Below are 22,535 nucleotides of genomic sequence, written 5' to 3'. Positions count from 1 at the left end.
GAGTCAATATTGCAAAGTTTTATGTAAAAGATGCTGCATAGCTGTTGTGACCTACATTGCCAATAAATTCCGTCATGACCAGGTTGAGTGTCTTGTGACTGGACTGTTATCACTTTTAGTTAAAAATGATATTAAAGTTGGAGGATGCAGATTCAGTAATAACTTTCAAAAGGGAATCAAATCACCTCTTGAGGGGAAGTACTTTGCAAGGCTGTGGGGAGACAGCTGGTGATGGGGACAAATTGGGTAGCTCTTTCAAAGAGCACAGGCATGATGGGCCAAATGGCCTCCTTACTAGGCTACATTGTACGATGACTTTGCCCAGCGTAGCCTCGTAAACCATTGAACAAGTGGATGTTTTGTAAGAGTTAAAAAAATGGACTAAGAAATCCATCATTTTTTGACTGATCGCACACCTCACCTTTTCATGTTCTCACCAAAACCTTATCCGTCGAGAACGCTCTTTGATTAACTTCTGTATTCATTTTTCTCCTTCAACTCTATCCTGAAAGAAATGGTTACTCTACAACTATGAAAGAGTCACTGCTTGAATTAATGTTGATTCATCAAACCATCAACTAAAGCAAATCATCTGATCATCTATCTCAGTGTTGTCTGTAGGATCAAGCTGTGCATACATCATCCTGGCTTTCCACACTGGCCTCAAATTAAGTAGGAGAACGTGAGGACTGCAGATGCTGGAGATCAGAGGCAAGAGTGTGGTGCTGGAAAAGCACAGCCGGTCAGGCAGCAGCCGAGGAGCAGGAGAATCAACATTTTGGGCTTAAGCTCTTCATCCGAACCTGCTGATGCCGATTCTGAATGACCAAAATGTCGGTTCTACTGCTCCTTGGATGCTGCCTGACCTGCTGTCCTTTTCAAGTTCCACACTCTCGCCTCTGGCTCCAAATTAAACCTGCTCTGTTGGCTCTAAAACTCTTTGAGATGTCTGGAAATTGTGAAAGACACTACATTGATGCAAATCCTTTCTTCTCCTGTTTCCCTTTCTTAATCCTGATTTCTTAATTTTACTTGTATGAAACTGCTTTCCTTGAAGTACATCCCTTCAGCAAGATCATCTGTTCTCCTCAATCAATGCCCTTCCTCTAAGTATTACTTACTGATGTGCATGGGGAAATCTTTGCAAGGACACATTCTGCACTTGTGAATGCCCTCAGCATCCTGCTTTGTAGGTTTGTAGGACTTGCGGCTTTGAACTAAACTCATGACTAAGACTATGGAAATCAGAGTCCCAATGACTGCAGCATTTTCTTCACAAAATATAATGAGTGGAGGATAGTTGCTTACAAATTATATGCATAAATTATTTATGGTCCATGGGGTCTTTGAATATGAGTGACAGAGGGAAAGGTTGGTGGTGTCACGCTGCGTAGGTTTTTATTTTACTATTGTCACAGGTTTCATGATAAAGCACCAGTTTGCCATGCATAGGTCTCACACAGTCAGCTGCCATATAACTGTCCAGGATTGACTAAAGCTGGTGTCATTGGAAGACGAGGCTCCTCATCGCCATTAAGTTTAGTTAAACCTGGATCATTTCGTAATGTACTGCAGCATTCCCCATGTGACTGACATGCTGGGATTCAGGTGTTCCTCAGGCCCACTCCAATAACAATCAAAGTTCTGAGGCGGTTCATGTCCAAATCCAGCAGGATCCGGACAGCGTTCGGTTTTGGTTGCTAAGTGACATTCACACCACACAAGTGCCAGGCAATGACCATTTTGAACAAGCAAGAATTCAGCCATCGCCCTGACATTCAACAGCATTACCATCGCTGAATACTCACTTTCAAAACCATTGACCAGGAATGGAACTGCACCAAATACGTATTTAAATACTACGAATACAAGACAAAGTTCAGAGACTTGGAAGTCTGCAGCAAGTAACTCACCTCCTGGCTTCTCAAAGCCTGCTTCCCATCTACAAGGGATGAGTCGGGTCTGTGATGAAATATTCCATGCTTTCCTGGAGACTTAAGAATTGCAATACCATCCAGGATTGGCACCCATTCATTAGTTTCGACATTTTCTCCCTTCACCACTGACACATAGCATCTGTAATGTGTACTATCTACAATATGTATTGCAATAACTCACCTTCCAAATCCAGGACCTCTGGAAGGACAAGGACAATGGATTCATGGGAACATCAACTACTGCAAGTTCCTTTCTCAGAATGCTACATTTCCAATGATCGTATTTCATACTTCCAAAGTTTAATGTGAACAACAAGATGCTTTGTATTTCTGCATATATGCTAAAACAGATTATAGGGCAGCACGGTGGCTCAGTGGTTAGCACTGCTGCCTCATAGCACCAGGAACCCGGGTTCGAATCCTGTCTGTGTGGAGTTTGCACATTCTCCCCGTGTCTGCGTGGGTTTCCTCCGGGAGCTCCGGTTTCCTCCCACAATCCAAAGATCTGCAGGTCAGGTGAATTGGCCATGTAAAATTGCTCACACAGTGTTAGGTGTGTAAGTCAGGGGTAAATATAGGGTAGGGGAATGGGTTTGGGTGGGTTTCTCTTCGGAGGGCCGGTGTGGACTTGTTGGGCCGAAGGGCCTGTTTCCACACTGTAGAGAATCTAATCTGGTCATTATCATATTCCAGCTTGTGGGATATTGCTGTGCACAAATTGGCTGCTGAATCCCCTACATCACGACTGTGATTGCACTTCAAAAGTACTTAATTGGCTGTGCAGCACTTTGGGATGACTTGTGAGGCTGAGGGCACTATATCAATTTGAGTTCTTTCTTCCCTTAGACATGAAGGAACATTCAGAGCATCTCTCAGCAAGTGGAACATTGATTGAATACCCAGCAGGTTGGGGAAAGAGAAAGAGTGAGTCACGAGCACAACAAATTTGAAACACGCTTGTCAACTCATTCTCACAATGTTACGGAGGTGCCGGTGTTGGACTGGGGTGGACAAGGTCAGAAGTTACACGACACCAGGTTAAAGTCCAACAGGTTTATTTGAAATCACAGACTTTCGTAGCGCTGCTCCTTCGTCAGATGAAGTGAAGAGAAGCGCGCAGACACAGACTTTATAGGCAGAGACATCAAAAGATCATACGAGTGGTGTGAGTGGAGTGTCTGCAGGCTGAATAATAAATCTCTGCAGGTGACCAAAGGTGCCAGACAGTGTGAGTAAAGTGTCAACTGCTGTACTACAAGGAAAGGGATGACATACAATCTGATTAACTGAGGCAGAGAGATAATTACAAAAAAATTAAAAAGAAGGTGGTGCTGACAACAAACCAAATGGCTGGAATATAATAATAGGTGTAGGAGTCACATGCCGAGAGTCTAACCAAAGTAACAAGTAATCCAAAACTGTACAAACTCATTATAGTAGCAAGTTATCAAGGTGATGGTGTCAAAATATTCTCACAGTGACAGGGGGCTCTTGAGGTGCAGTAGTAGTGGCCCTCTCTCTGGGCCAGGATGTTCTGGTTGAAGTCCCACTTGCCCCAGAGGTATGTAATAACATCCCTGAAAAGGGTGTTTAATAACATGCACATATGGGAGGTTTGATGGCAGAGAACGACCTCCATAATGCAACAGGATGCCAACAATTTCAACCAGGAGTTACCAGAGCTTGGTCTAAAGCTCTAGTCCTAAATGGAAAGTCAAATGAGAAGGTCTAAGGTTTCAACCTCAGTGAGCTTTGAATTATCTGCCCTCGAATGGGGCAATTGTGGAGTCAGTGCATTTCAACTTGGGTCAAAAGTCAAAATGGCAAGGTGCAAACTCGCTCGCCATAATCCTGACCATGGCCTTCTGTGTCATAAGACACAAGCTCATGCTGGGCTGTTGTGGACCCTGACCTACCACCTGCCTACGAGTCGAGAGCTAGTGATCATAGGCTAGGGATAAGGGGTCAACCATTCAGAACTAAAATGAGGTGAAATTGTTTCATTCAAAGGGTGGCTAATATCTGGAGTACACTGTACCTGAGAGAGTTGTGGATGGTTAGTTGTTGACCATATTCAAGACTGAGTTGGATGGAATTTTGAACACGAGGTGAATCAAGGGATTGGGAATAAAACAAGAAGGTAGTGATGATCCACCAGGAGCCTTTTAAATGGCAGACCAGCTTTGGGCTTCCACGAACCTATCCCTATTCCTGTTCACAATGCCCAGATCTGCCTGGTCCTCCTGTGCAAACCCTAATCAGCCAGGTCAATCAACCAGGAAGACCATCGCGGCCCTCACCTGGCAGTCACTAACACCCTTCATTTAATCGGATTTGCCACAGCTGGAGGAGCAAAAGCAGCTGACCATTTTCCTCTCCCAGGACAGATGTTATTATCCATTCTGTCCCCATTTCACTTTGAGTAGTCTCTTCACCCAGCAAGTGCTGGAAAGGTGATATCTGATAGCACATGGGAGAGCTGAGGTGAACGACCTCAATATTCTTACGGGAAAGCTGGATTAATATTGAGGGAAGAAGGAATTGAAGGATAATGCGAACTGAGTGAGATGAAGAGGGGTGAGGGGAAGCTTGTGAGAAGTATAGACACAGGCTTTAACCATGAAGTCGCACGGTCAGTTTCTATGGTGGAAGTTCTACATAATCAGATTCCTCAGCACAGACTAACATTGTAAGGAAGTTTCCTTGTGCGAGGGCTCAGTATCACACAGTTTTGTTTTTGATGTACAACATTTTCTTTTAAATCATAAGCCTTTCGAAGATTTGTTTTTCTACCCTGCCCCCATTCCACCCCTGCATGGAGGTGTGAACAATATCACAATGTTATTCGCATTAAAACTTAAAACGCATTTCCTTTGATACAGAGGCAAGGCTAGACATGGTACAAACAGCACAAGGCAATTGTGCAATGGAAACACTTCTTCAATAACACCGCGCTGTAATAACAGAGGGGAAGTTTTACATCAGAGAGTTTGGTTTATTTCTTTTGTTCAACTGAAACTCTGTAAGGTCGGGCACAGGCCAAAGTGTGAAAACAGCAGTGTTTCTTTCTGAGCTGTTTGAGCTGGTGCTCAGTTGACTCTCAGAAATCACTTTCTCAAATGCAAGATTGGAGTTTCTGAAAGATACTGAGTGTTCTCCTCTTCCTACTGCACTCCTCTGTGCAAATGTACTGTCCCATGCTCACATACATCAGAGACTTGCTGGGCTGAATGGCCTCTTTTCATACTGTAATGATTCTGTGATGTGGAGGAGCTGGTGTTGGACTGGGGTAGACAAAGTTAAAAATCACACAAGACCAGGTTACAGTCCAACAGGTTTATTTGGAGGCACTAGCTTTCAGATCGCTGCTCCTTCATCAGGTAGCTGTGGAGCAGGATCATAAGACACAGAATTTATAGCAAAAGATCACGCTGTCATGCAACTGAAACAATATTGAACAAAGCCAGATTGCTGTTAAGTCTTTTATTTTTTAGAATGGGTTACCGGTTTCGGTTCATTAATATATAAATCACAGAATTCCTTTTAAGTCATATTCCCGAGATAACTTAAGGTTTTATAAAAAAAGGTGACATCTATATGGACTTCAGTAAGGTGTTCGACAAGGTTCCCCATGGGAGACTGATTAGCAAGGTTAGATCTCACGGAATACAGGGGGAACTAGCCATTTGGATACAGAACTGGCTCAAAGTTAGAAGACAGAGGGTGGTGGTGGAGGGTTGTTTTTCAGACTGGAGGCCTGTGACCAGTGGAGTGCCACAAGGATCGGTGCTGGGCCCTCTACTTTTTGTTATTTACATAAATGATTTGGATGTGAGCATAAGAGGTACAGTTAGTAAGTTTGCAGATGACACCAAAATTGGAGGTGTAGTGGACAGCAAAGAGGGTTACCTCAGATTACAACAGGATCTGGACCAGATGGGCCAATGGGCTGAGAAGTGGCAGATGGAGTTTAATTCAGATAAATGCGAGGTTCTGCATTTTGGGAAAGCAAATCTCAGCAGGACTTATACACTTAATGGTAATGCCCTAGGGAGTGTTGCTGAACAAAGAGACCTTGGAGTGCAGGTTCATAGCTCCTCGAAAGTGGAGTCGCAGGTAGATAGGATAGTGAAGGTGTTTGGTATGCTTTCCTTTATTGGTCAGAGCATTGAATACAGCAGTTGGGAGGTCATGTTGCGGCTGTACAGGACATTGGTTAGGCCACTGTTAGAATATTGCGTGCAATTCTGGTCTCCTTCCTATTGGAAAGATGTTGTGAAACTTGACAAGGTTCAGAATAGACTTACAAGGATTTGAGCATCAGCAAGAGGCTGAACAGGCTGGGGCAGTTTTCCCTGGAGCGTCAGAGACAGAGGGGTGACCTTATTTACAAATTTATGAGGGGCATGGATAGGGTAAATAGCAAAGTCTTTTCCCTGGAGTCGGGGAGTCAAGAACTAGAAGGCCTAGGTTTAGGGTGAGAGGGGAAAGATATAAAAGAGCCTAAGGGGCAACTTTTCCATACGTGTATGGAATGAACTGCCAGAGGAAATGGTGGAGGTTAGTACAATTGCAACATTTAAGAGGCATTTGGATGGGTATATGAATAGGAAGGGTTTGGAGGGATATGGGCCGTGTGCTGGCAGGTGGGACTAGATTGGGTTGGGATATCTGATCGGCATGGCCGGGTTGGACCGAAGGGTCTGTTTCCATGCTGTACATCTCTATGACTTTATGACTCTATCTCAGCTCAGACAATGTATTAAAGGTGTGAGGTTAGAGTGTGTCTGTATCCCAATCTTGAGTCAGACTGGTTCTATTTCCAAAGTGGATTTTACAAAATATTACATAGATTGACTGCCTGCATTGACTGTTGTGTATTTTTTTGAGCAAAATAGAATGTATCTGCAAATATAATTCCACAAATACGCGTTTATACCACAGACTTATATGTGTGTGCTTGTGCAGGAGAGAGAGAGCGCAAGAGAGAATGTGTGCATGTGCATGTGTGCGTGTGAGTGTAAGTGCACATGAGAGAGTGTATGTTTACATGTGTGCAAGCTTGGTAAAGTATGTGTGCGAGTGTGATGGGGTATAAGCCCCGTCTATGAGACAACTTTCTTCAAACTGCGTCCAATGCAAGGGTGCTTCTTCCTCCAGTCTGGCAGAAATTACATATCGAAAGTAGTGGAGAGCAGTCACACCCACCAATACTTTCCTCATGTGCTCCATGTTAAAATACTCAGCATAAGAATTTAAGAAATAAGAGCTGGAGTATACCATTCAGCCCCTCAGGCCTGCTTGGCCATTCAGCAAGATTGTGGCTGATCTGATTCAGCTTTCTTGCCTGTCCTGGCATGGTAGTTCAGTAGTTAGCACTGCTACCTCACAGCACCAGGCACTCGGGTTCAATCCCACCATCGGGCAGCTGTCTCTGTGGAGTTTGTACGTTCTCCCTATGTCAGTGCAGGTTTTCTCTAGTTTCCATCCACAGTCAAAAGACATGCAGGTTAGGTGGACTAGGCATGCTAAAGTGTCCAGGGATGGATGGGCCAAACTAGGTGGGTTGACCAGGGGGAAATGCAAAGTTACAGGCCTGAGTCAGGGTGGGATGCTTGTTGGTATGGGCTGAATGGCCTGCTTCCACACAGTGGGGATTCTATGTCCCTTTTAACCCTTGACTACCTTGTCAATTTGAAAGCTATCTCAGTCAGCATTGATGAAGTCAATGACCCAGACTCCACTTTTCCCTGAGGGAGAGTACTGCAATCACTAATGAGCCTCTGAGGGAAGACATCTCTCTTCAGCGCCTTAAATGGAAAATCCATTATTGAGAAACTGTGTCTCCTGGGTCTAGGTTCCTCCAAAACATTCTCCCAGCATCCACCCATCAAACCCCCTAACTCGGAGTGTCAGCTCACTCTTTCCTTGTGGAAGGTGGCATGGTGGTTAGCACTGCTACCTCACACCACTAGTGTTCCGGGTTCGATTCTGGCCTTGGGCAATGGTCTGTGTGAAGCTTGTAGATTCCTTGCGTGTCTGTGTGGGTTTCCTCTGGATGCTCCTGTTTCCTCCTACAGTCCAGAGATGTGCGGATCAAGGTGGATTGGCTATACTAAATTGTCCAGAGATATGCAGGTAGGGTGGATTAGCCATGGTAAATATGGGGATAGAATGAGACTTGATGGGCCAAACAGCTTCTTTTCACATTGTAGGACTTCTATGAGAAAACCTTCAGTGAACTGCGTCCAATGCAAGCGTGCTCCTTCCTAAAATAGCTGACCAAAACTGTACACGGTATTCCCAGTCCCTGATTGTTGGTTGCGGGTCAGGTGCACAGCGTTGGAATATGTCCTATCTCTGTAAACCCAACCTTTAACAGTGGCTGCCCAATTGTCAGAGTGAGGAGAGTGAGAGTGGGAGTGGGGGGGAGTGGGGGAGGGGGAGTGAGGTTGCTGGTGGTGGTCAGTGGCGCATGCATGTTCAAGCTTGGGCCAAAGACAGCATTAATGTTTCAGACCATAAAGCAATAAAACAACCCTCATACCCCAGACATTCACAACACATGCCCTTACCCACTCCCGTAACCCCTCATGCAAAGGGCATGACCCTCTATCCAGCATGACAGGCAGCTTGTCATGGTTGTCATCAGTCACGAGGATGGATGGGTTGCTGTGTGGCACGCACTGAGATGTCACCCTCACACCTACAGCATATGCCAGCTGCCTGTGTGGCAAACACACTGCATGATGCTTCAACCACGCGTCCATCTCTCACAGTTGAAGGGTGGTGGTCCTCAGAGGGGCACTGCAGTCCTGGTGCAGTCAGTCATGGGCAGCCCAAAGGCATTGGGCTTGGTCAGTTTTCCACTTGGGTGGGGGAGGGGAGGAGGTCACATCACATGTGATATCAGGAGCTCCATCTCAGTACACTCCTGGATGAGTGTAGAATGAACATTGTTGAGGAGCATCAGGAGGTCAATAAAGGCAGGGAGGTGGAGGGGATCAATGCTGTAGATTATAGACAGCACCAGGGAGGCAGAACGGACAAGAATAGTGAAAGGTTGATATCTGCGAGAGGGGTGAACCACTAGTGCCTGGTAAGACTGAGGATGACATGGGACTGGGTTGGAGGGTAATGGGAAGTCATCACCACTGTAGCCTCAATGGGGAGCATGATGGTAGTGCATCACTGATCTGTAGTGACAGAGCTAAGGAGGACAGTGGGATTCTCAGTGTGGAGTGGTGGGTGTGAATAGGTGAGGGCTTGGTCGAGACCAGCTGACAATAGAATGCTGAGCAGAGAGGGACATGCAGGTTCAGTGGAGTGGGATCTGATGACGAGGATGAGCCTGAGCATGGCCTTCCATGTCCTGCTTATTGAGAAGAGTGACTGGCACATGGACTGGATTGCTCCTGGAGTATGCAGTGTCTGTGTCAGTTTGATGGCTGAAGATGTGACCCTACTTCTATATGACAGGAGGCCCTTCATGGGGCAGTTGCATCTATCATTAACCAGCAGGGTGACATTTTTTTTCTTATACAATCCCTACACTGCAGAAACAGGCACTTCAGCTCAACAAGTGAACCCTCCGAAGAGCAACCTACCCAGACTGATTCTCCTACCCTATTACTCTACATCTACTCCTGACTAGTGCACCTCACCTACAAATCCCTGAACACAATGGGCCATGGCCAATTCACTTAATCTGCGCATCTTTGGATTGTGTGAGGAAACCAGAGCACCCAGAGGAAACCCCCGCAGACAGGGGGAGAATGTGCAAACTCCACACAGACAGTTGCCTGAGGTGGGAATTGAACCCCTGTCAAGGCAGTTTACAATGTGAATCCTGGGAAATGCACACAGTGTGCAAATGCTGGTCAAGGGCAATGTCCGCTATGTCAGTGGACCTCTCAAAATGCACATGGATTTTGCTGTGAAGTAAAAATGATCACAGATCCCAGGTGAGGCACCCAAAGACCACAGTGTACCCAACTAATGTCTTAGGTTGCAAAGGGAACTGACTCCCTCCTCCACCTGAATTGTTGGAATAAATCAAGACTCTCTTTCATGCAATGATGCCTTTAATCAGTGAGTGGGGCTGGGGGAGAAGGGGTCTGTCCCCCTTTAGCACTTGCTCTCTGCTCCTGTTTCTTTATGATATGACCAGTGGAGCACTCTTCGAAATAAGGTCAAAGTGCCCTCGTTGTCAGAATGCAGCAAGTCTCACTTGACACAGGAGCATGTGAAGACATCAGTTATAAGGATGTGACTGTTGATTATTCTCATCCCTAATAAACTTCTTATGTGGCCAACACAGAGTCACTGCAAACGTGACCAATGGATACAGCCACTGGAAGGAAGGGTTCTCGTTACTGTTGCTGTGATGTAACAAAGGTGCAGAGGGATGGGGGAGGACCAGCTGTGACAGCAAACCCTGGACCTTTTTCTTATTCATCCATGGGATGAGGGCATCACTGGCTAGGCCACCATTTAGTGCCCAATCCTAATCGCCCAGAGGACAGTTAAGCCTCAATCACATTGCTGTGGGTCTGGAGTCACATGTAGACCAGACCAGGTAAGGATAGGCAGAAGGCTGGAAGAACTCAGCAGACCAAGCAGCATCAAGAGAAGGAGAAGTCGATGTTTTGGGCGTAACACTTCTTCAGGACTCAGGGTGGGTGTTGGGGGAGCTACAGATAAAGGGGGTGGCAGGGGCAGGGTGGTGAAGTGGGGATAGGTGAAGACAGGTAGAGGGTACGACCTGGTTGGTCAATGGGAGGAATGAATCAGGTAGGTGGCTGGGAGGAGTGGAAGGGAGCAGGAGGGGCTGGGAAGGGAGTTGGGGTATGGGAAGGGGGATTATTTGAAATTGAAGAACTCAGTGTTGAGTTCTCCGAGCTATAGACTGCCCAGGCGGAAGATGAGGTGTTGTTCCTCCGATTTGCAGTTTGGTTCGTTCAGGCAATGGAGGAGGCCAAGGATGGTCACGTCAGAAAGGGAGTGAGAAGGGGAATAAAAATGGACAGTGACTGGGAGATCCAGTCGGCCCGTGTGGGCCTGGCTGAGATGCTCAGTCAACCATTCCCTAAGTCTACATTTGGTCTCCCCGATGTAGAGAAGACCACATCAGGAGCACATGATGCAGTAAACTAGATTGGAAGAGAAGCAGGTGAACCTCTGTCTCACCTGGAAGGAGTGTTTGGGACGTTGGATGGAGTTGAGGAGGCTGGTGTACTGGCAGGTTTTGCATCTTTTCCAGTTGCAGGGGAAGGTATGTCAGGGTTCAGGGGGGTTCAGTTGGGAGAGTGGAGCAAACCAAGGACTGTCAAAGGGAACGGTCCTTGCTGAAGGCAGAGAGGGGTGGGGAGGGAAAGGTGTTCCTGGAGGTCAGGTCTAGTTGGAGTTCGCGGATGTTGTATAAGGATGATGTGTTGGATGTGGAGACTGGTGGGGCGGTGGGTGAGGACAAGGGGAACTCTGTCTTTATTGCGTTGGAAGGAGGGTTTTGAGGAGTGGAATGGGAAATGGAGGTGGCGCGGTGGAGGGCTGTCTGGACGACAGAGAGAGGAAAAACACGTTGTTCAAAATAGGTGGAATATCTGGAGATTTTTTTTTGTCTCAGACCATGTAAGGATGGCAGTTTCCTTCCGTATAGGACATTAGTGAACCAGACACTTGACAAAGGATTCATGGCCATCACTGGACTCTTAATTCCAGATTTTTATTGAATTCAAATTCCACCACCTCCCTGGTGGAACTCAAACCCGCATCCCCATAACATTGGAGAAAGTGAGGGCTGCAGATGCTGGAGATCAGAGTCGAGAGTGTGGTGCTGGAAAAGCACAGCCAGTCAGGCAGCATCTGAGGAGCAGGAGAATCTACGTTTCTGGCACAAGATTCCTGAGAAGGGCTTATGCCTGAAACGTTGATTCTCCAGCTCCACGGATGCAGCCTGACCTGCTGTGCTTTTCTAGCACCACACTCTTGTCCCCAAAACATTACCCGGGGTCTCTGGATTAACAATCTAGTGATGATGCCATTTGGCCATCGGCCAGTACTAACCTGCAGCACAGGCTGAACAGCACCCATAGCCGGAGGTCCACTCAAGAGGCTTTGGACTGAACCATTGGTCACGTTTGCAGTGACCCTGTTCTGGCCACACAAGAAGCAGCAGAAGCTTTTATTAGTTTATAAGACATAGGTGTAGAACTATACCATTCAGAGTCCCATCATTACTAGATTCTCCCATAACAGGAAACATTCTCTCCATGTCAAACATGTCAAAACTCTTCAGGATCTTCTATGCTTCAATTGAGTTTGTAAGAAGGCCTATGGAGTATTATCGTTCATTAGCAGAGGGATTGAATTCAAGAGTCGTGAGGTGATGTTGCAGCTGTACAGGACTTTGGTTCGGCCACAGTTGGAGTACTATGTGCAGTTCTGGTCGCCTCACTTTAGGAAAGATGTGGAAGCTTTGGAGAGGGTGCAGAGGAGATTTACCAGGATGTTGCCTGGAATGGAGAGTAGGTCGTACGAGGATAGGTTGAGAGTTCTCGGCCTTTTCTCGTTGGAACGGCGAAGGATGAGGGGTGACTTGATAGAGGTTTATAAGATGATCAGAGGAATAGATAGAGTAGACAGTCAGAAACTTTTTCCCCGGGTACAACAGAGTGTTACAAGGGGACATAAATTTAAGGTGAAGGGTGGAAGGTATAGGGGAGATGTCAGGGGTGGGTTCTTTACCCAGAGAGTGGTGGGGGCATGGAATGCGCTGCCCGAGGGAGTGGTAGAGTCAGATTCATTGGCGACCTTTAAGCGGCATTTGGATAGGTACATGGATGGGTGCTTAATCTAGGATAGAAGTTCGGCACAACATCGTGGGCCGAAGGGCCTGTTCTGTGCTGTATTGTTCTATGTTCTATGTTCTATGTTCTAAGTCAAAGTGATGAATGATGCCAAGTTCCTGCCTCTGTCTTCTGCCGGGAGTGCCCAGGTTGGACCAATGATGGTCTGGCAGCCACCAACAGAAATTTAGGTTGGATGACTCCACATTGATGCTGAAGAAAGAAAAGAAAGACTTGCATTTATATAGCAGTTGTCACTGCCACCAGAGGTCTCCAAGCACTTTAGTACTTTATTGAAATGTGGTCACTGTTGGTATTCGGAAAACACAGCCATTAATTCATTCTCAGCAAATTTCCAGAAAGAGGAATACTATTATGGCCAGATCATGAGCTCTGGGGATGTTACATTTCCTGTTTTCTGTCGAAATAAAGCCACGGGATCTTTTCCATCTATGTGGGAGGACAGACAGGGGCCTCAGTTTTAATATCTCACCTGAAGACAGCGCCGCTGACAGTGCAGTTTCCTAAGCTCTGATCTTTGTGGTCAGGCTGTGAGAGTGTGATTTGATCCCCAGGATCTTGTGATTTGGAGGAATGCGATGCAACAGATGGGGAAGCTGGTGTGACTTAGGAGTAGAACTTATCACTACACACTTAATGGCAATTATCCCAGTGGAGTGGCACTGCAAGTTTTCAGACCTAAGTAATTTGAGCAGCTCTTGGGACGACATTGTGACTTTGGCATTTGTTTATCTCAGACGGCCATGGCTTGACTACTGCTGTCCATCACAGTAATCTGTGTTTGTGGGGGTTAATTCGTAAATCTATAAATATGCACCAAACATGCCGAATCAACCCACGAGCTCCAGTCTCTCAGAATACAAACTGAAAAGGAGTGTCATGTGAGGTATCATGTTGGGAGGGAGTGTATTCACATGCAGCAGAAAGTGAATATGTCATGCCCACAGGTGATTCCTACATCAGGAAGGAAACAGAATGATATAACAGAAATTTCAGTGAACAGGTTTGTGGATGTGGTTTCTCTTTCCTTCTCATTGTGACTCAGCTCTTACTGACAGTCTGTTAACCATGACATACGCCATCCTTTCCAAAACATTACAGAGCCCTGGCTTTGTTCCTGAAAGAAAGAAATGATTCTGGTTTTAATTCTACCAGTTAATATTTTTTCTACTTAATTCTTCCTTCCCGACCTCTCTACTGGAAAGCGTTGGACTTATGCTTACTGAGTGTCACTGGACGAAAAAACCTGCAGATGCTGGAATCCAAGGCGGACAGGCAGGAGGCTGGAAGAACACAGCCAGCCAGGCAACATCAGGAAGTGGAGAAGTCAACATTTGGGATGCCTGGCCGATTGTGTTCTTCCAGCCTCCTGCTTGTCTACCTTGCTGAGTGTCACTAAGCCATCGAATGACAAGGAATATCACGGTCATATGAAACTTTGACCCCACGCTGTTGTGCAGCAATGTTCCCTAATAAGAGTAAAGGCTGCTGGTTTACTGGCCTGGTCACAAATCCCTCCCAGCCAATTTAAAGTTTCTTCTTTGACCTGACCCCCTTAGGAAACACTGTACAAACTGATTCTAAATAAATGTTAGGCACTTCAGTAAAATAAAATGAATATCAGGGCTGACTGCCCAGTGGTAAGGGAGTGCTGCACTGTTGGAGTTGCTGCCATTCGGATAATTCACTAACACAAGGGTCTGTCTGAACTTCCAGGTGGACGTAACAGATCTAACCATTTGGTGATAGAATTAGGAGGTTTTCTCCCTGTGTTCTGGCCAAGATGTATTCTTTCACCAGCACCTTCCAAACCTGTGACATCTAGCACCAAGAGCAAGGGCAACAGGTCCACCATCTGCAAATTCCTTCCAAGTCACTTAACATCCTGACTTGGAACTATATCGCCTATCCTTCATTATCACTGCATCAAAATCCTGGATATCATTCCCTATCAGCACTATGGGTATCTCTACACCTCAAGGACTGCAGTAGTTTAAGAAGGCAGCTCACCACCAGCTGCTCCAGGGCGATTAGGGATGGGCAATAAATACCCACATTCTACCAAACTATTTTAAAAATGAAACAAGAACATAATCTGGTCCTTTATGAATCACTGCCAGTGGTATCTTGTGTACAAGTGACCTCAATAGGGATGACATTCCAGATGTATTTCAGTGATTGAGAGGTAACTGAGGTTATCCTGAGGTTGTGATGTACGCTTTATTAATGCGAATATTTTCCTTTCTTTTAATTTTTGTGAAGAGAGACTCTGGTATCTATTTGGAATGGTCTTCTGGATAGTGTCAGTAGAGGCAAAAACCAGAGTCTTGGTGGTTTTAGTGATGCTGATGGAGGAAATCTAAATGTTTTATTTTCAGTAGATGGATCCATTGTTTTTGTTTGTTTAATTTATAATTGTGTTTGTAATCCTGTAAGAACTGAGGCTTTAAGACAAAACTTCCTGGTGTGTGAGTTCTTATGTGAAAGGAATGAAAATAGTGAGCTCAGGTGAATCTTGTTGCAGAGGGGTTTTCCATTTGTACATTTGTCGATATTTCCATCTGAGTAACTGGTTGGATGTCTCTCTTTACACTGTTCCAGGAAGCTGTCATAACTATGTGAACAGACCAATCTTAAAAGACAAGTCTTGGTCATAATTTCATTGAAGTGTGAGTAAGCTTGTTGGCAGAATGACAGGTGGTTACCTGGAGGGACTGTGTGTGAATCACTGAGGTGTAAGAAGAGATAACACACTGAAAGAATCATCTGTAGATCAAACAAACAGTGTACGCTTTCCAGTGAGTTTTCAAGAACCTTTAAAGAATCATACAATTCCTACAGTGTGAAAGCAGGCCATTCAGCCCATTGAGTTCGCACTGACCGTCTGAAGACCATCCCATCCAGACTCACCCTCTACCCTATCCCTTTAACCCTACATTCCCTGTAGCCAATCCACCTGACCTACACCATCCCTGGATACTACGGGAAGTTATCACGGCCATTTAACTGTGACAGCTCGCAAATTTATAATGAGCGTAGTATGTTTTGGAATATGAAGCAGAGAAACTTTACTGGAATTGTATCAAGGATGCAAGACTTCCATTAGGTCACTGGATTCGAAACATTAACTCTGCTTCTCCTTCCACAGATAATGCCAGACCTGTTGAGTTTCTTCAGAAATTCCTGGTTTTGTTTCAGATTTCCAGCACCCATAGCTCTTTGTTATATGCAAGACTTCTGATGAAGGATTTGGCCTGAAACGTCGATTTTCCTGCTCCTTGGATGTTGCCTGACCAGCTGCGCTTTTCCAGCACTACTCTAATCTTGACTCTAATCTCCAGCATCTGCAGTACCCACTTTCGCCGTTCTGTTAGATAGTGGTGATTTAAGGGGAGGTGATCGCCTAGTGGTATTATCTCTAGACCAGAGATCCAGGTAATTTTCTGGGACTTGGGTTCAAGTCCTCCCATACCAGATGTGGAATACAGGTCAAGTTGTCAAAACAAATCTGGAATTATGAGTTTAATTGTGACCTCGAATCCTTTGCTGATTGTTGGGAAAACCCCATTTTGTTCACTAATGACCTTTAGGGAAGAAAACTGCCATCCTTACCTCATCTTGACTACATGTGGCTCCAGATCCACAGGAATGTGGCTGGCTCTTAACAAACAGAGACAGACAATAAATGCTGGCCTAGCCAGTGATGTCCTCATCTTCTGAATAAGTGAACAGAAAATACGTGTAGAGACCAGTTAAACTGATATTATTCTTCTTTGAAGAGAGAAAGTTGATTTATTAGAAAATTCAAGATATGAATGGTTACAGTACATAAGGAAAAAATGTTTTCAGTGGCAGAAGGGTGAGTGACCAGTGGAAAGGGACAGAAACAATTTGGCAAAAGGACCAGACCTGAGGCAAGGGAAATGAAATATTGATGTAACAAGTTGTTACAATCTTGATTACACTGCCAGACAGGGCAGTGGAAGCAGAATCAAATCATATAAATCAAATCAAATCAATCAAATCTATAATCTGATTCTATGAAAATACCTGATTAATACATCAAACAAACTTAATGCCTATACTGTAGTGATTGGAATGAGGTCAGCCAGGTGGACCTGAGAAAATGAGTTCCCTGTTTGGGGCTGTCAATCTGGCCCAATCAGGGAGCCCTGGCTGATAGATATAAACAGGAGTGTCAGAGATTCTGCTCACTCTGAGAGCTGGCTCTGAGGGAGCTGGATCAGTGTCAAGGACTCTCTACGTGTAACTAAAGAGTGACTTGGTGACGGGATTCCAGCCTCTGTGGAGTTATTTCAGCTACACTAATGCACCCTTCACAAATGCAATTGCCTGTCCTTTTTTTTGTGTCATTGTCACCTATTGTCTGATTACACTCCTGTGTAAAACACCTTGAATTTTTTCACTACATCAAGTACTTTACAGAGTCATAGAGTTTTATAGCATGGAAATAGGCTATTCAGCCCATCATGCCCGTGATGATAATCAAGCATCTTCAGTCAGTTCTACTGTAATGTGGCAGATCCATTCTCATTCACTCCTGTATTATAAGAACATCGTTTAATAGCAGCATCATTTAAATCAGCGGGGCCAAATCACATTATAACCAATACGTGCTTTAAAATTTCGTACTTTAGAAACGGGGTTCCCAATTTGTCAATTGTGTTATAGCGAACATATCTACAGCAGAATGACCTGTATTATTCTAGTCCTATTTCAGAACTTATCCATGCAGTTTTTCAAGTAATTATCTGAATAATTCTTGAATGTCGTGAAGGTTCTTGCATCTTGCACCCTTTCAGGCATCCTTTCATGTCCACTATTCCCTGGATGAAAAAAAATACATAAATATCTCTGAGCCGCCTGCCCAAAAGAAATTTAAATATTTGGTTCTAACATTGAGAAGCATATTGAACTCTGACCCCGTATAATAATGTTACAAGGTCATGTGTGGAGAAGAGCTGTGGTTCTTGAATGAGACAGACCTGTCATCTAGGACTCCATATAGTTTTGTAACAATATCTATCATTCCAATTTAACTTCTACCTAATTGCTCTCATGCAATTGTTTAACAACTGCACCTTGTTTAAGAATCTCATGAGATTGGCAAGTGATTTTTCTCGACTTCACTAGACTCTGCTCCTCCCTTCTGCAATGGGATCCTTGGCTTCTTAACTCACAGGCGACAATCAGAATCGGCAAAAATATTTCCTCCACAATAATTCACAACCTTGGTGCCCTGCAAGGTTGTGGAATCAGCCCCTTACTATACTCCCAAACACCCCTAACTGTGGGGCTAAATTTCATCCTAACTCCATCTACAAGTTCACTGACAACAGCACTATTATATGCTAGGTCTCAAATACAGGGAAAAGATAAAGTGCTTTGTGGTGAGGTGTAAAGGTAACAATATCGCCCTCAATGTCAGCAAAGTGAATGAGCTAGTCATTGACTTCAGGAAGTAAGGTGGAGGGCAGGCCCCTATCTATAGGAGCTAAGGCGGATAGTGCCCAGTTCCTCAGAGTGATGATCACCAACAATCTATCCTGGTCCACCCACGTTGATGAGAAGTTCAAGAAAGCACAACAGTACCTCTACTTTTTCATGAGGCCAAGAAAATTCAACATGTTTGTAAAGACTCTTACCAATTTTAATAGATGCACCATAGAAAGCATTCTGTTCTGATGCTTCATGGCTTGGTATGACAACTGTTCTGCCCAGGACCATAAGAAACTACAGAGAGTTGTGAACATAGACTAGTCTATCACACAAGCCAACCTTCCATCCACTGATTCCATCTCCACTTCTCGCTGCCTCAGGAAGGCAGCCAACATTATCAAAGACCCCTCCCACCCCAGTTATAATCCCTTCCAACATCTTCCATCGGGCAGGAGATACAAAAATGTAAAGACATGTACCAACAGATTCAAGAACAGCTTCTTCCCTGCTGTTATTAGACTTCTGAATGGGCCTCTCAAAATTTAAATTTAATGTTGATCTCGCTCTTGATACACCTTCTCTGCAGTTGTAATATTGTATTCCTCATTCTGTTTTATTACCCTTATGCTCTTTGTATGGTATAATCTGCCTGTACTGCACACAAAACAAAACTTTTCACTGTCCCTAGGTACATGTGACAAGAATAAATAAAATAAAATAAAATAAAATTAATTCAGTAACGGGCAAAAACACTTTCTCCACAATAATCTTCAACATCAATGCCTCACAAGACTGCATACTCAGTCCCTTCCCATATTTGTTAGACATTCACATCTGTGTGGTCAAATTCAGCTGTAACCCTATTTACAAATTTGCTGATGGTACCACCATAGTGGGTCAGATCTCAAACAACAATGAGACAGAGTACAGGAAGGAGTTAGACAGCTTAGGGGCATGGTTCAAACATTACAATCTCTCCTTCAATGTCAGTAAAATGAAGGAGCTGGTCATTGACTTCAGGAAACAAAGTGGAGGACATGCCCCCTGTCTGTATTCATGGTGCTGAAGTTTTGATGTTCAAGAGCTTCAAGTTCCTTGGAGTAAATATCACCAATGATCCATTCTGGTTCATCCACATCATTGCTACAGTAAAGAGAGCACACTACCGCCTTTACTTCTTCAGAAGGCTAAGAAAAAGTGTCATGTTCACAACGGCACTTAACAATTTTTATTGATGCGCCATAGAAAGCATCTTATCCGGATGCATCACAGCTTGATTTGGCAACTGCTCTGCCCAAGACCACAAGAAATTACAGAGAGCTGTGAACACAGCTCAGTCCATCACGAAAACCAGCCTTCCATCCATTGACTCCATCTGCATTTCCTGTTGCTTCGAGAAAGCGGGCAACATAATCAAAGACCCTTCCTACACCGGTGACCGTCTCTTCCACCTCCTTCTATCAGGCAGAAGGTTTGAAAAAATATATCAATCGATTTAAGAACAACTTTTTCCCTGCTATTACCAGACTTACAAACGACCTCTCCTTATATTAGTGTTGATCTTTGCGCTCCAGCTGTCACACTATACTGTATACTGTGTTCTGTTCCATTACCCTGATGTACTTATGTGAGGTATGATTTGTTTGGTTAGCACTCAAAACAATACTTTTCACTGTATCTCAGTACATGACAGTAATAAATCAAATCAAAAATGTGTCAGTTCTGATTAAGTCATATTACTGTCGAATGGTAATTTTGTTTCTCTCGATACCGATGTTGCCATACTGGTTGCGTGTCTCCAGTAATTTCTGATTTTATTTATGGGCTGTGTCGATCAGAATCTAGAAAGTGGCAGTAAATTCACCAAGAGTCCAGCTTGCTCAGACATCAAAACAAGGGTTCTTGTGGTGCAGTGGTAGTACTCTTACCTCTAAACTAGGTGATGTGAGTTCATAATCCCAATCTACCCCAGAGCTGTATAATAACATGCCTTAACATTTTGATTTAGAGGATACGGAAAGGCAGTGGCGAGGGTGCATTGGGAATACACAGGGACAGAAATTGCAGGAAAAACTCAGCAGGTCTGGCAGCATCTGCAGAGAAAAATCACAATTACTATTTCAGGTCCAGTGACCCTTCCTCAGAACTGAGATGCTCTGAAAGATTATTTTCTTTCATGGCTTCATTGTCTATTGAGCGAGACACTGTACTTAACCAGCTTCAAAATCCCTCCTCCCCCTGTCGTATCCCATGCCCAGTCCTCCCCCTCCTCACCTAATTTGTCCATCTTCCTACTCTCCTATCCATTTCACCCTTCCCACTGACCCATTACAATAACCAGGAGAAAGTGAGGAGTACAGATGCTGGAGGGTTGAAAAGGGTGGTGCTGGAAAAGCACAGCTGCTCAGACAGCATCCGAGGAGCAGGAGAGTTAATGTTTTGGCCATGTACCCTTCATGTGATTTTCCTGCGCCACCCCTTACAACTCTGCCAATCACAATAACCTAATGCCTGCATCCACCTAACACCATCCCGCCTTCCACCAGCCTCACCTTCCTTCCTCAGTATACTTCTGGGCTCCCTCCCCCTCCCCCTCCCCCTCCCAGTCCAGACGAAGGGTCGCGGGCCAGAAATGTTGGCTTTCCTGCTCCTCGGATGCTGTCTGACCCGCTGTGCTCTTCCAGTTTCACATCTATTAAATCTGGCCTCCAGCATCGGCAGTCCTTACTGTCTCCAACATGTGGAGGTGCCAGTGTTGGACAGTCAGTTTTATGTCACTTTTACCTTTTACTATAAATTTTGTGTCCTATGATCCTGCCCGACTAGCTACCCGATGAAGGAGCAGCTCTCCGAAAGCTTGTACTTCCAAATAAACCTGTTGGAGTATAACCTGGTGTGGTGAGATTTTTAACTATTGACTCCAAGACACTGTACTTCGCGTTGGTTGGTTTGTTGGCTGAAATTGATCATTGTGGGGGTGGGTGGTGGAGACCTGAGGGATAAGGGAACCCTCTTTTCCATCATGAGATAGAGTCACACTGGGATAGCCAATGGTTTTGGAGAGGCTCTCTAAGGAGGTAGGGCTGTAAATGACGTATTGGACGTTCCTGTCTGTGATTGGTCTATGCTGGGTGAGGGGGTGGGATCAAGATGGGAAGGAAGGCATAAATGGAGGGAGGAGAGGCTGGCTCTGGCATTGAGCGTCTGGTGGGGACGGTGTGTTGTAGAGGTAGCATTACTGACCTCCAGCTACTGCAAGGGCCCTCAGCCGAGCTCTAAGGGAATCTTTCAGACGGATCACTTTGTTAAAACAAGCATTAGCACTTTTATTCCTCTTGGGGAAGCCAGAAGACTCGGTTATTCTTTTTTTTTTCCTTTGAGCCCTGGTAGTTTACCTTTCCTCCATCTCCTGCCCTGGTGGATAAGGCGTCCCGTTTCTGGTCGCCTTCAGCCCCGCTTTGGATGGAAATAGACTCCGGGCTGCATTGGTCTTGTCTCTGACTTGGGGCTAGGCCTCGGAGGCCGGCATTGAGGGAGAAAGATCGACAGGAGATTGCGGGCAGCCACGGAAATCATCTTCGACCTCCGCTGTCTTTCTGTTTCCAGTGAATCCCTGACTCTCTGTATATATATTTTTAAAAAATATATATAAAAAAGCACAACCACATCAAGATGGGGATGTTCTTGGCCAAACTGATGAGTTTCTTCTGTAACCAAGGTAAGGTTTCCACACCCCACTACTCCATCCATTCCTCCCCGGGGGCTACCTGCCAACTTACTGACTCGCGCCCCCTCCCTTTCTCCAAGATTCAGACAAAAGCTGATCTTTATTTACATTCTTTGTTGTTGGGATAACTTTAATCCCGAGGGGAAAGGATCCAGATTTGAGTAAGATGCCCAGTTCCAACGAATTGTTTGCCCAAATGTGTCTAGACTTTCAGCAGTAACGGGATATAATGTAACGTTCTCCATTGGTAACTTTTTTGTTACTTTTTTATGCAGGGAAACTAATATTTAAAACCCTTCATAGCATTGCAAACGTATTGTGTGTAATACTTGAAGGATCTACTTTTCTCCATCGAAGAGCCAGGACGTTTAGGATTTTAGTAAACTTGGATTTTTAAAAAGACCATGTTTGAAATAACTAGGGAGGACATTTTTTAAAATTAGAAACACACTGTCCCAATATCCATTAGGTCAGGCAGCATATTTGGAGAGAGGGACAGAGTTGTACTTCATGTCTGAGCTCTTTTTTATCAAAATTTTTGCA

General features: G+C 44.8%; 1 protein-coding gene across 1 annotated transcript in view; it reads left to right on the top strand.

Annotated features, from left to right (window-relative positions):
- The first annotated feature begins 21,473 nt into the window (after nucleotides 1-21,473).
- The window catches only part of LOC140465712 (ADP-ribosylation factor-like protein 5B), a 34,824-nt gene continuing 33,762 nt past the window's right edge, over nucleotides 21,474-22,535 (top strand). The window contains exon 1 of the mRNA XM_072561363.1: nucleotides 21,474-21,983. Within this exon, the coding sequence (XP_072417464.1) occupies nucleotides 21,938-21,983 (46 nt within the window). The 5' untranslated portion in view covers nucleotides 21,474-21,937. The remainder of the gene's footprint in view (nucleotides 21,984-22,535) is intronic.

The sequence above is a fragment of the Chiloscyllium punctatum genome, chromosome 42 (assembly GCF_047496795.1).
Source record: "Chiloscyllium punctatum isolate Juve2018m chromosome 42, sChiPun1.3, whole genome shotgun sequence".
Classification (NCBI taxonomy): Eukaryota; Metazoa; Chordata; class Chondrichthyes; order Orectolobiformes; family Hemiscylliidae; genus Chiloscyllium; species Chiloscyllium punctatum.
The sequence above is the reverse complement of the archived record's forward strand: the minus strand, read 5'-3'. Positions and strand labels throughout refer to the sequence as shown.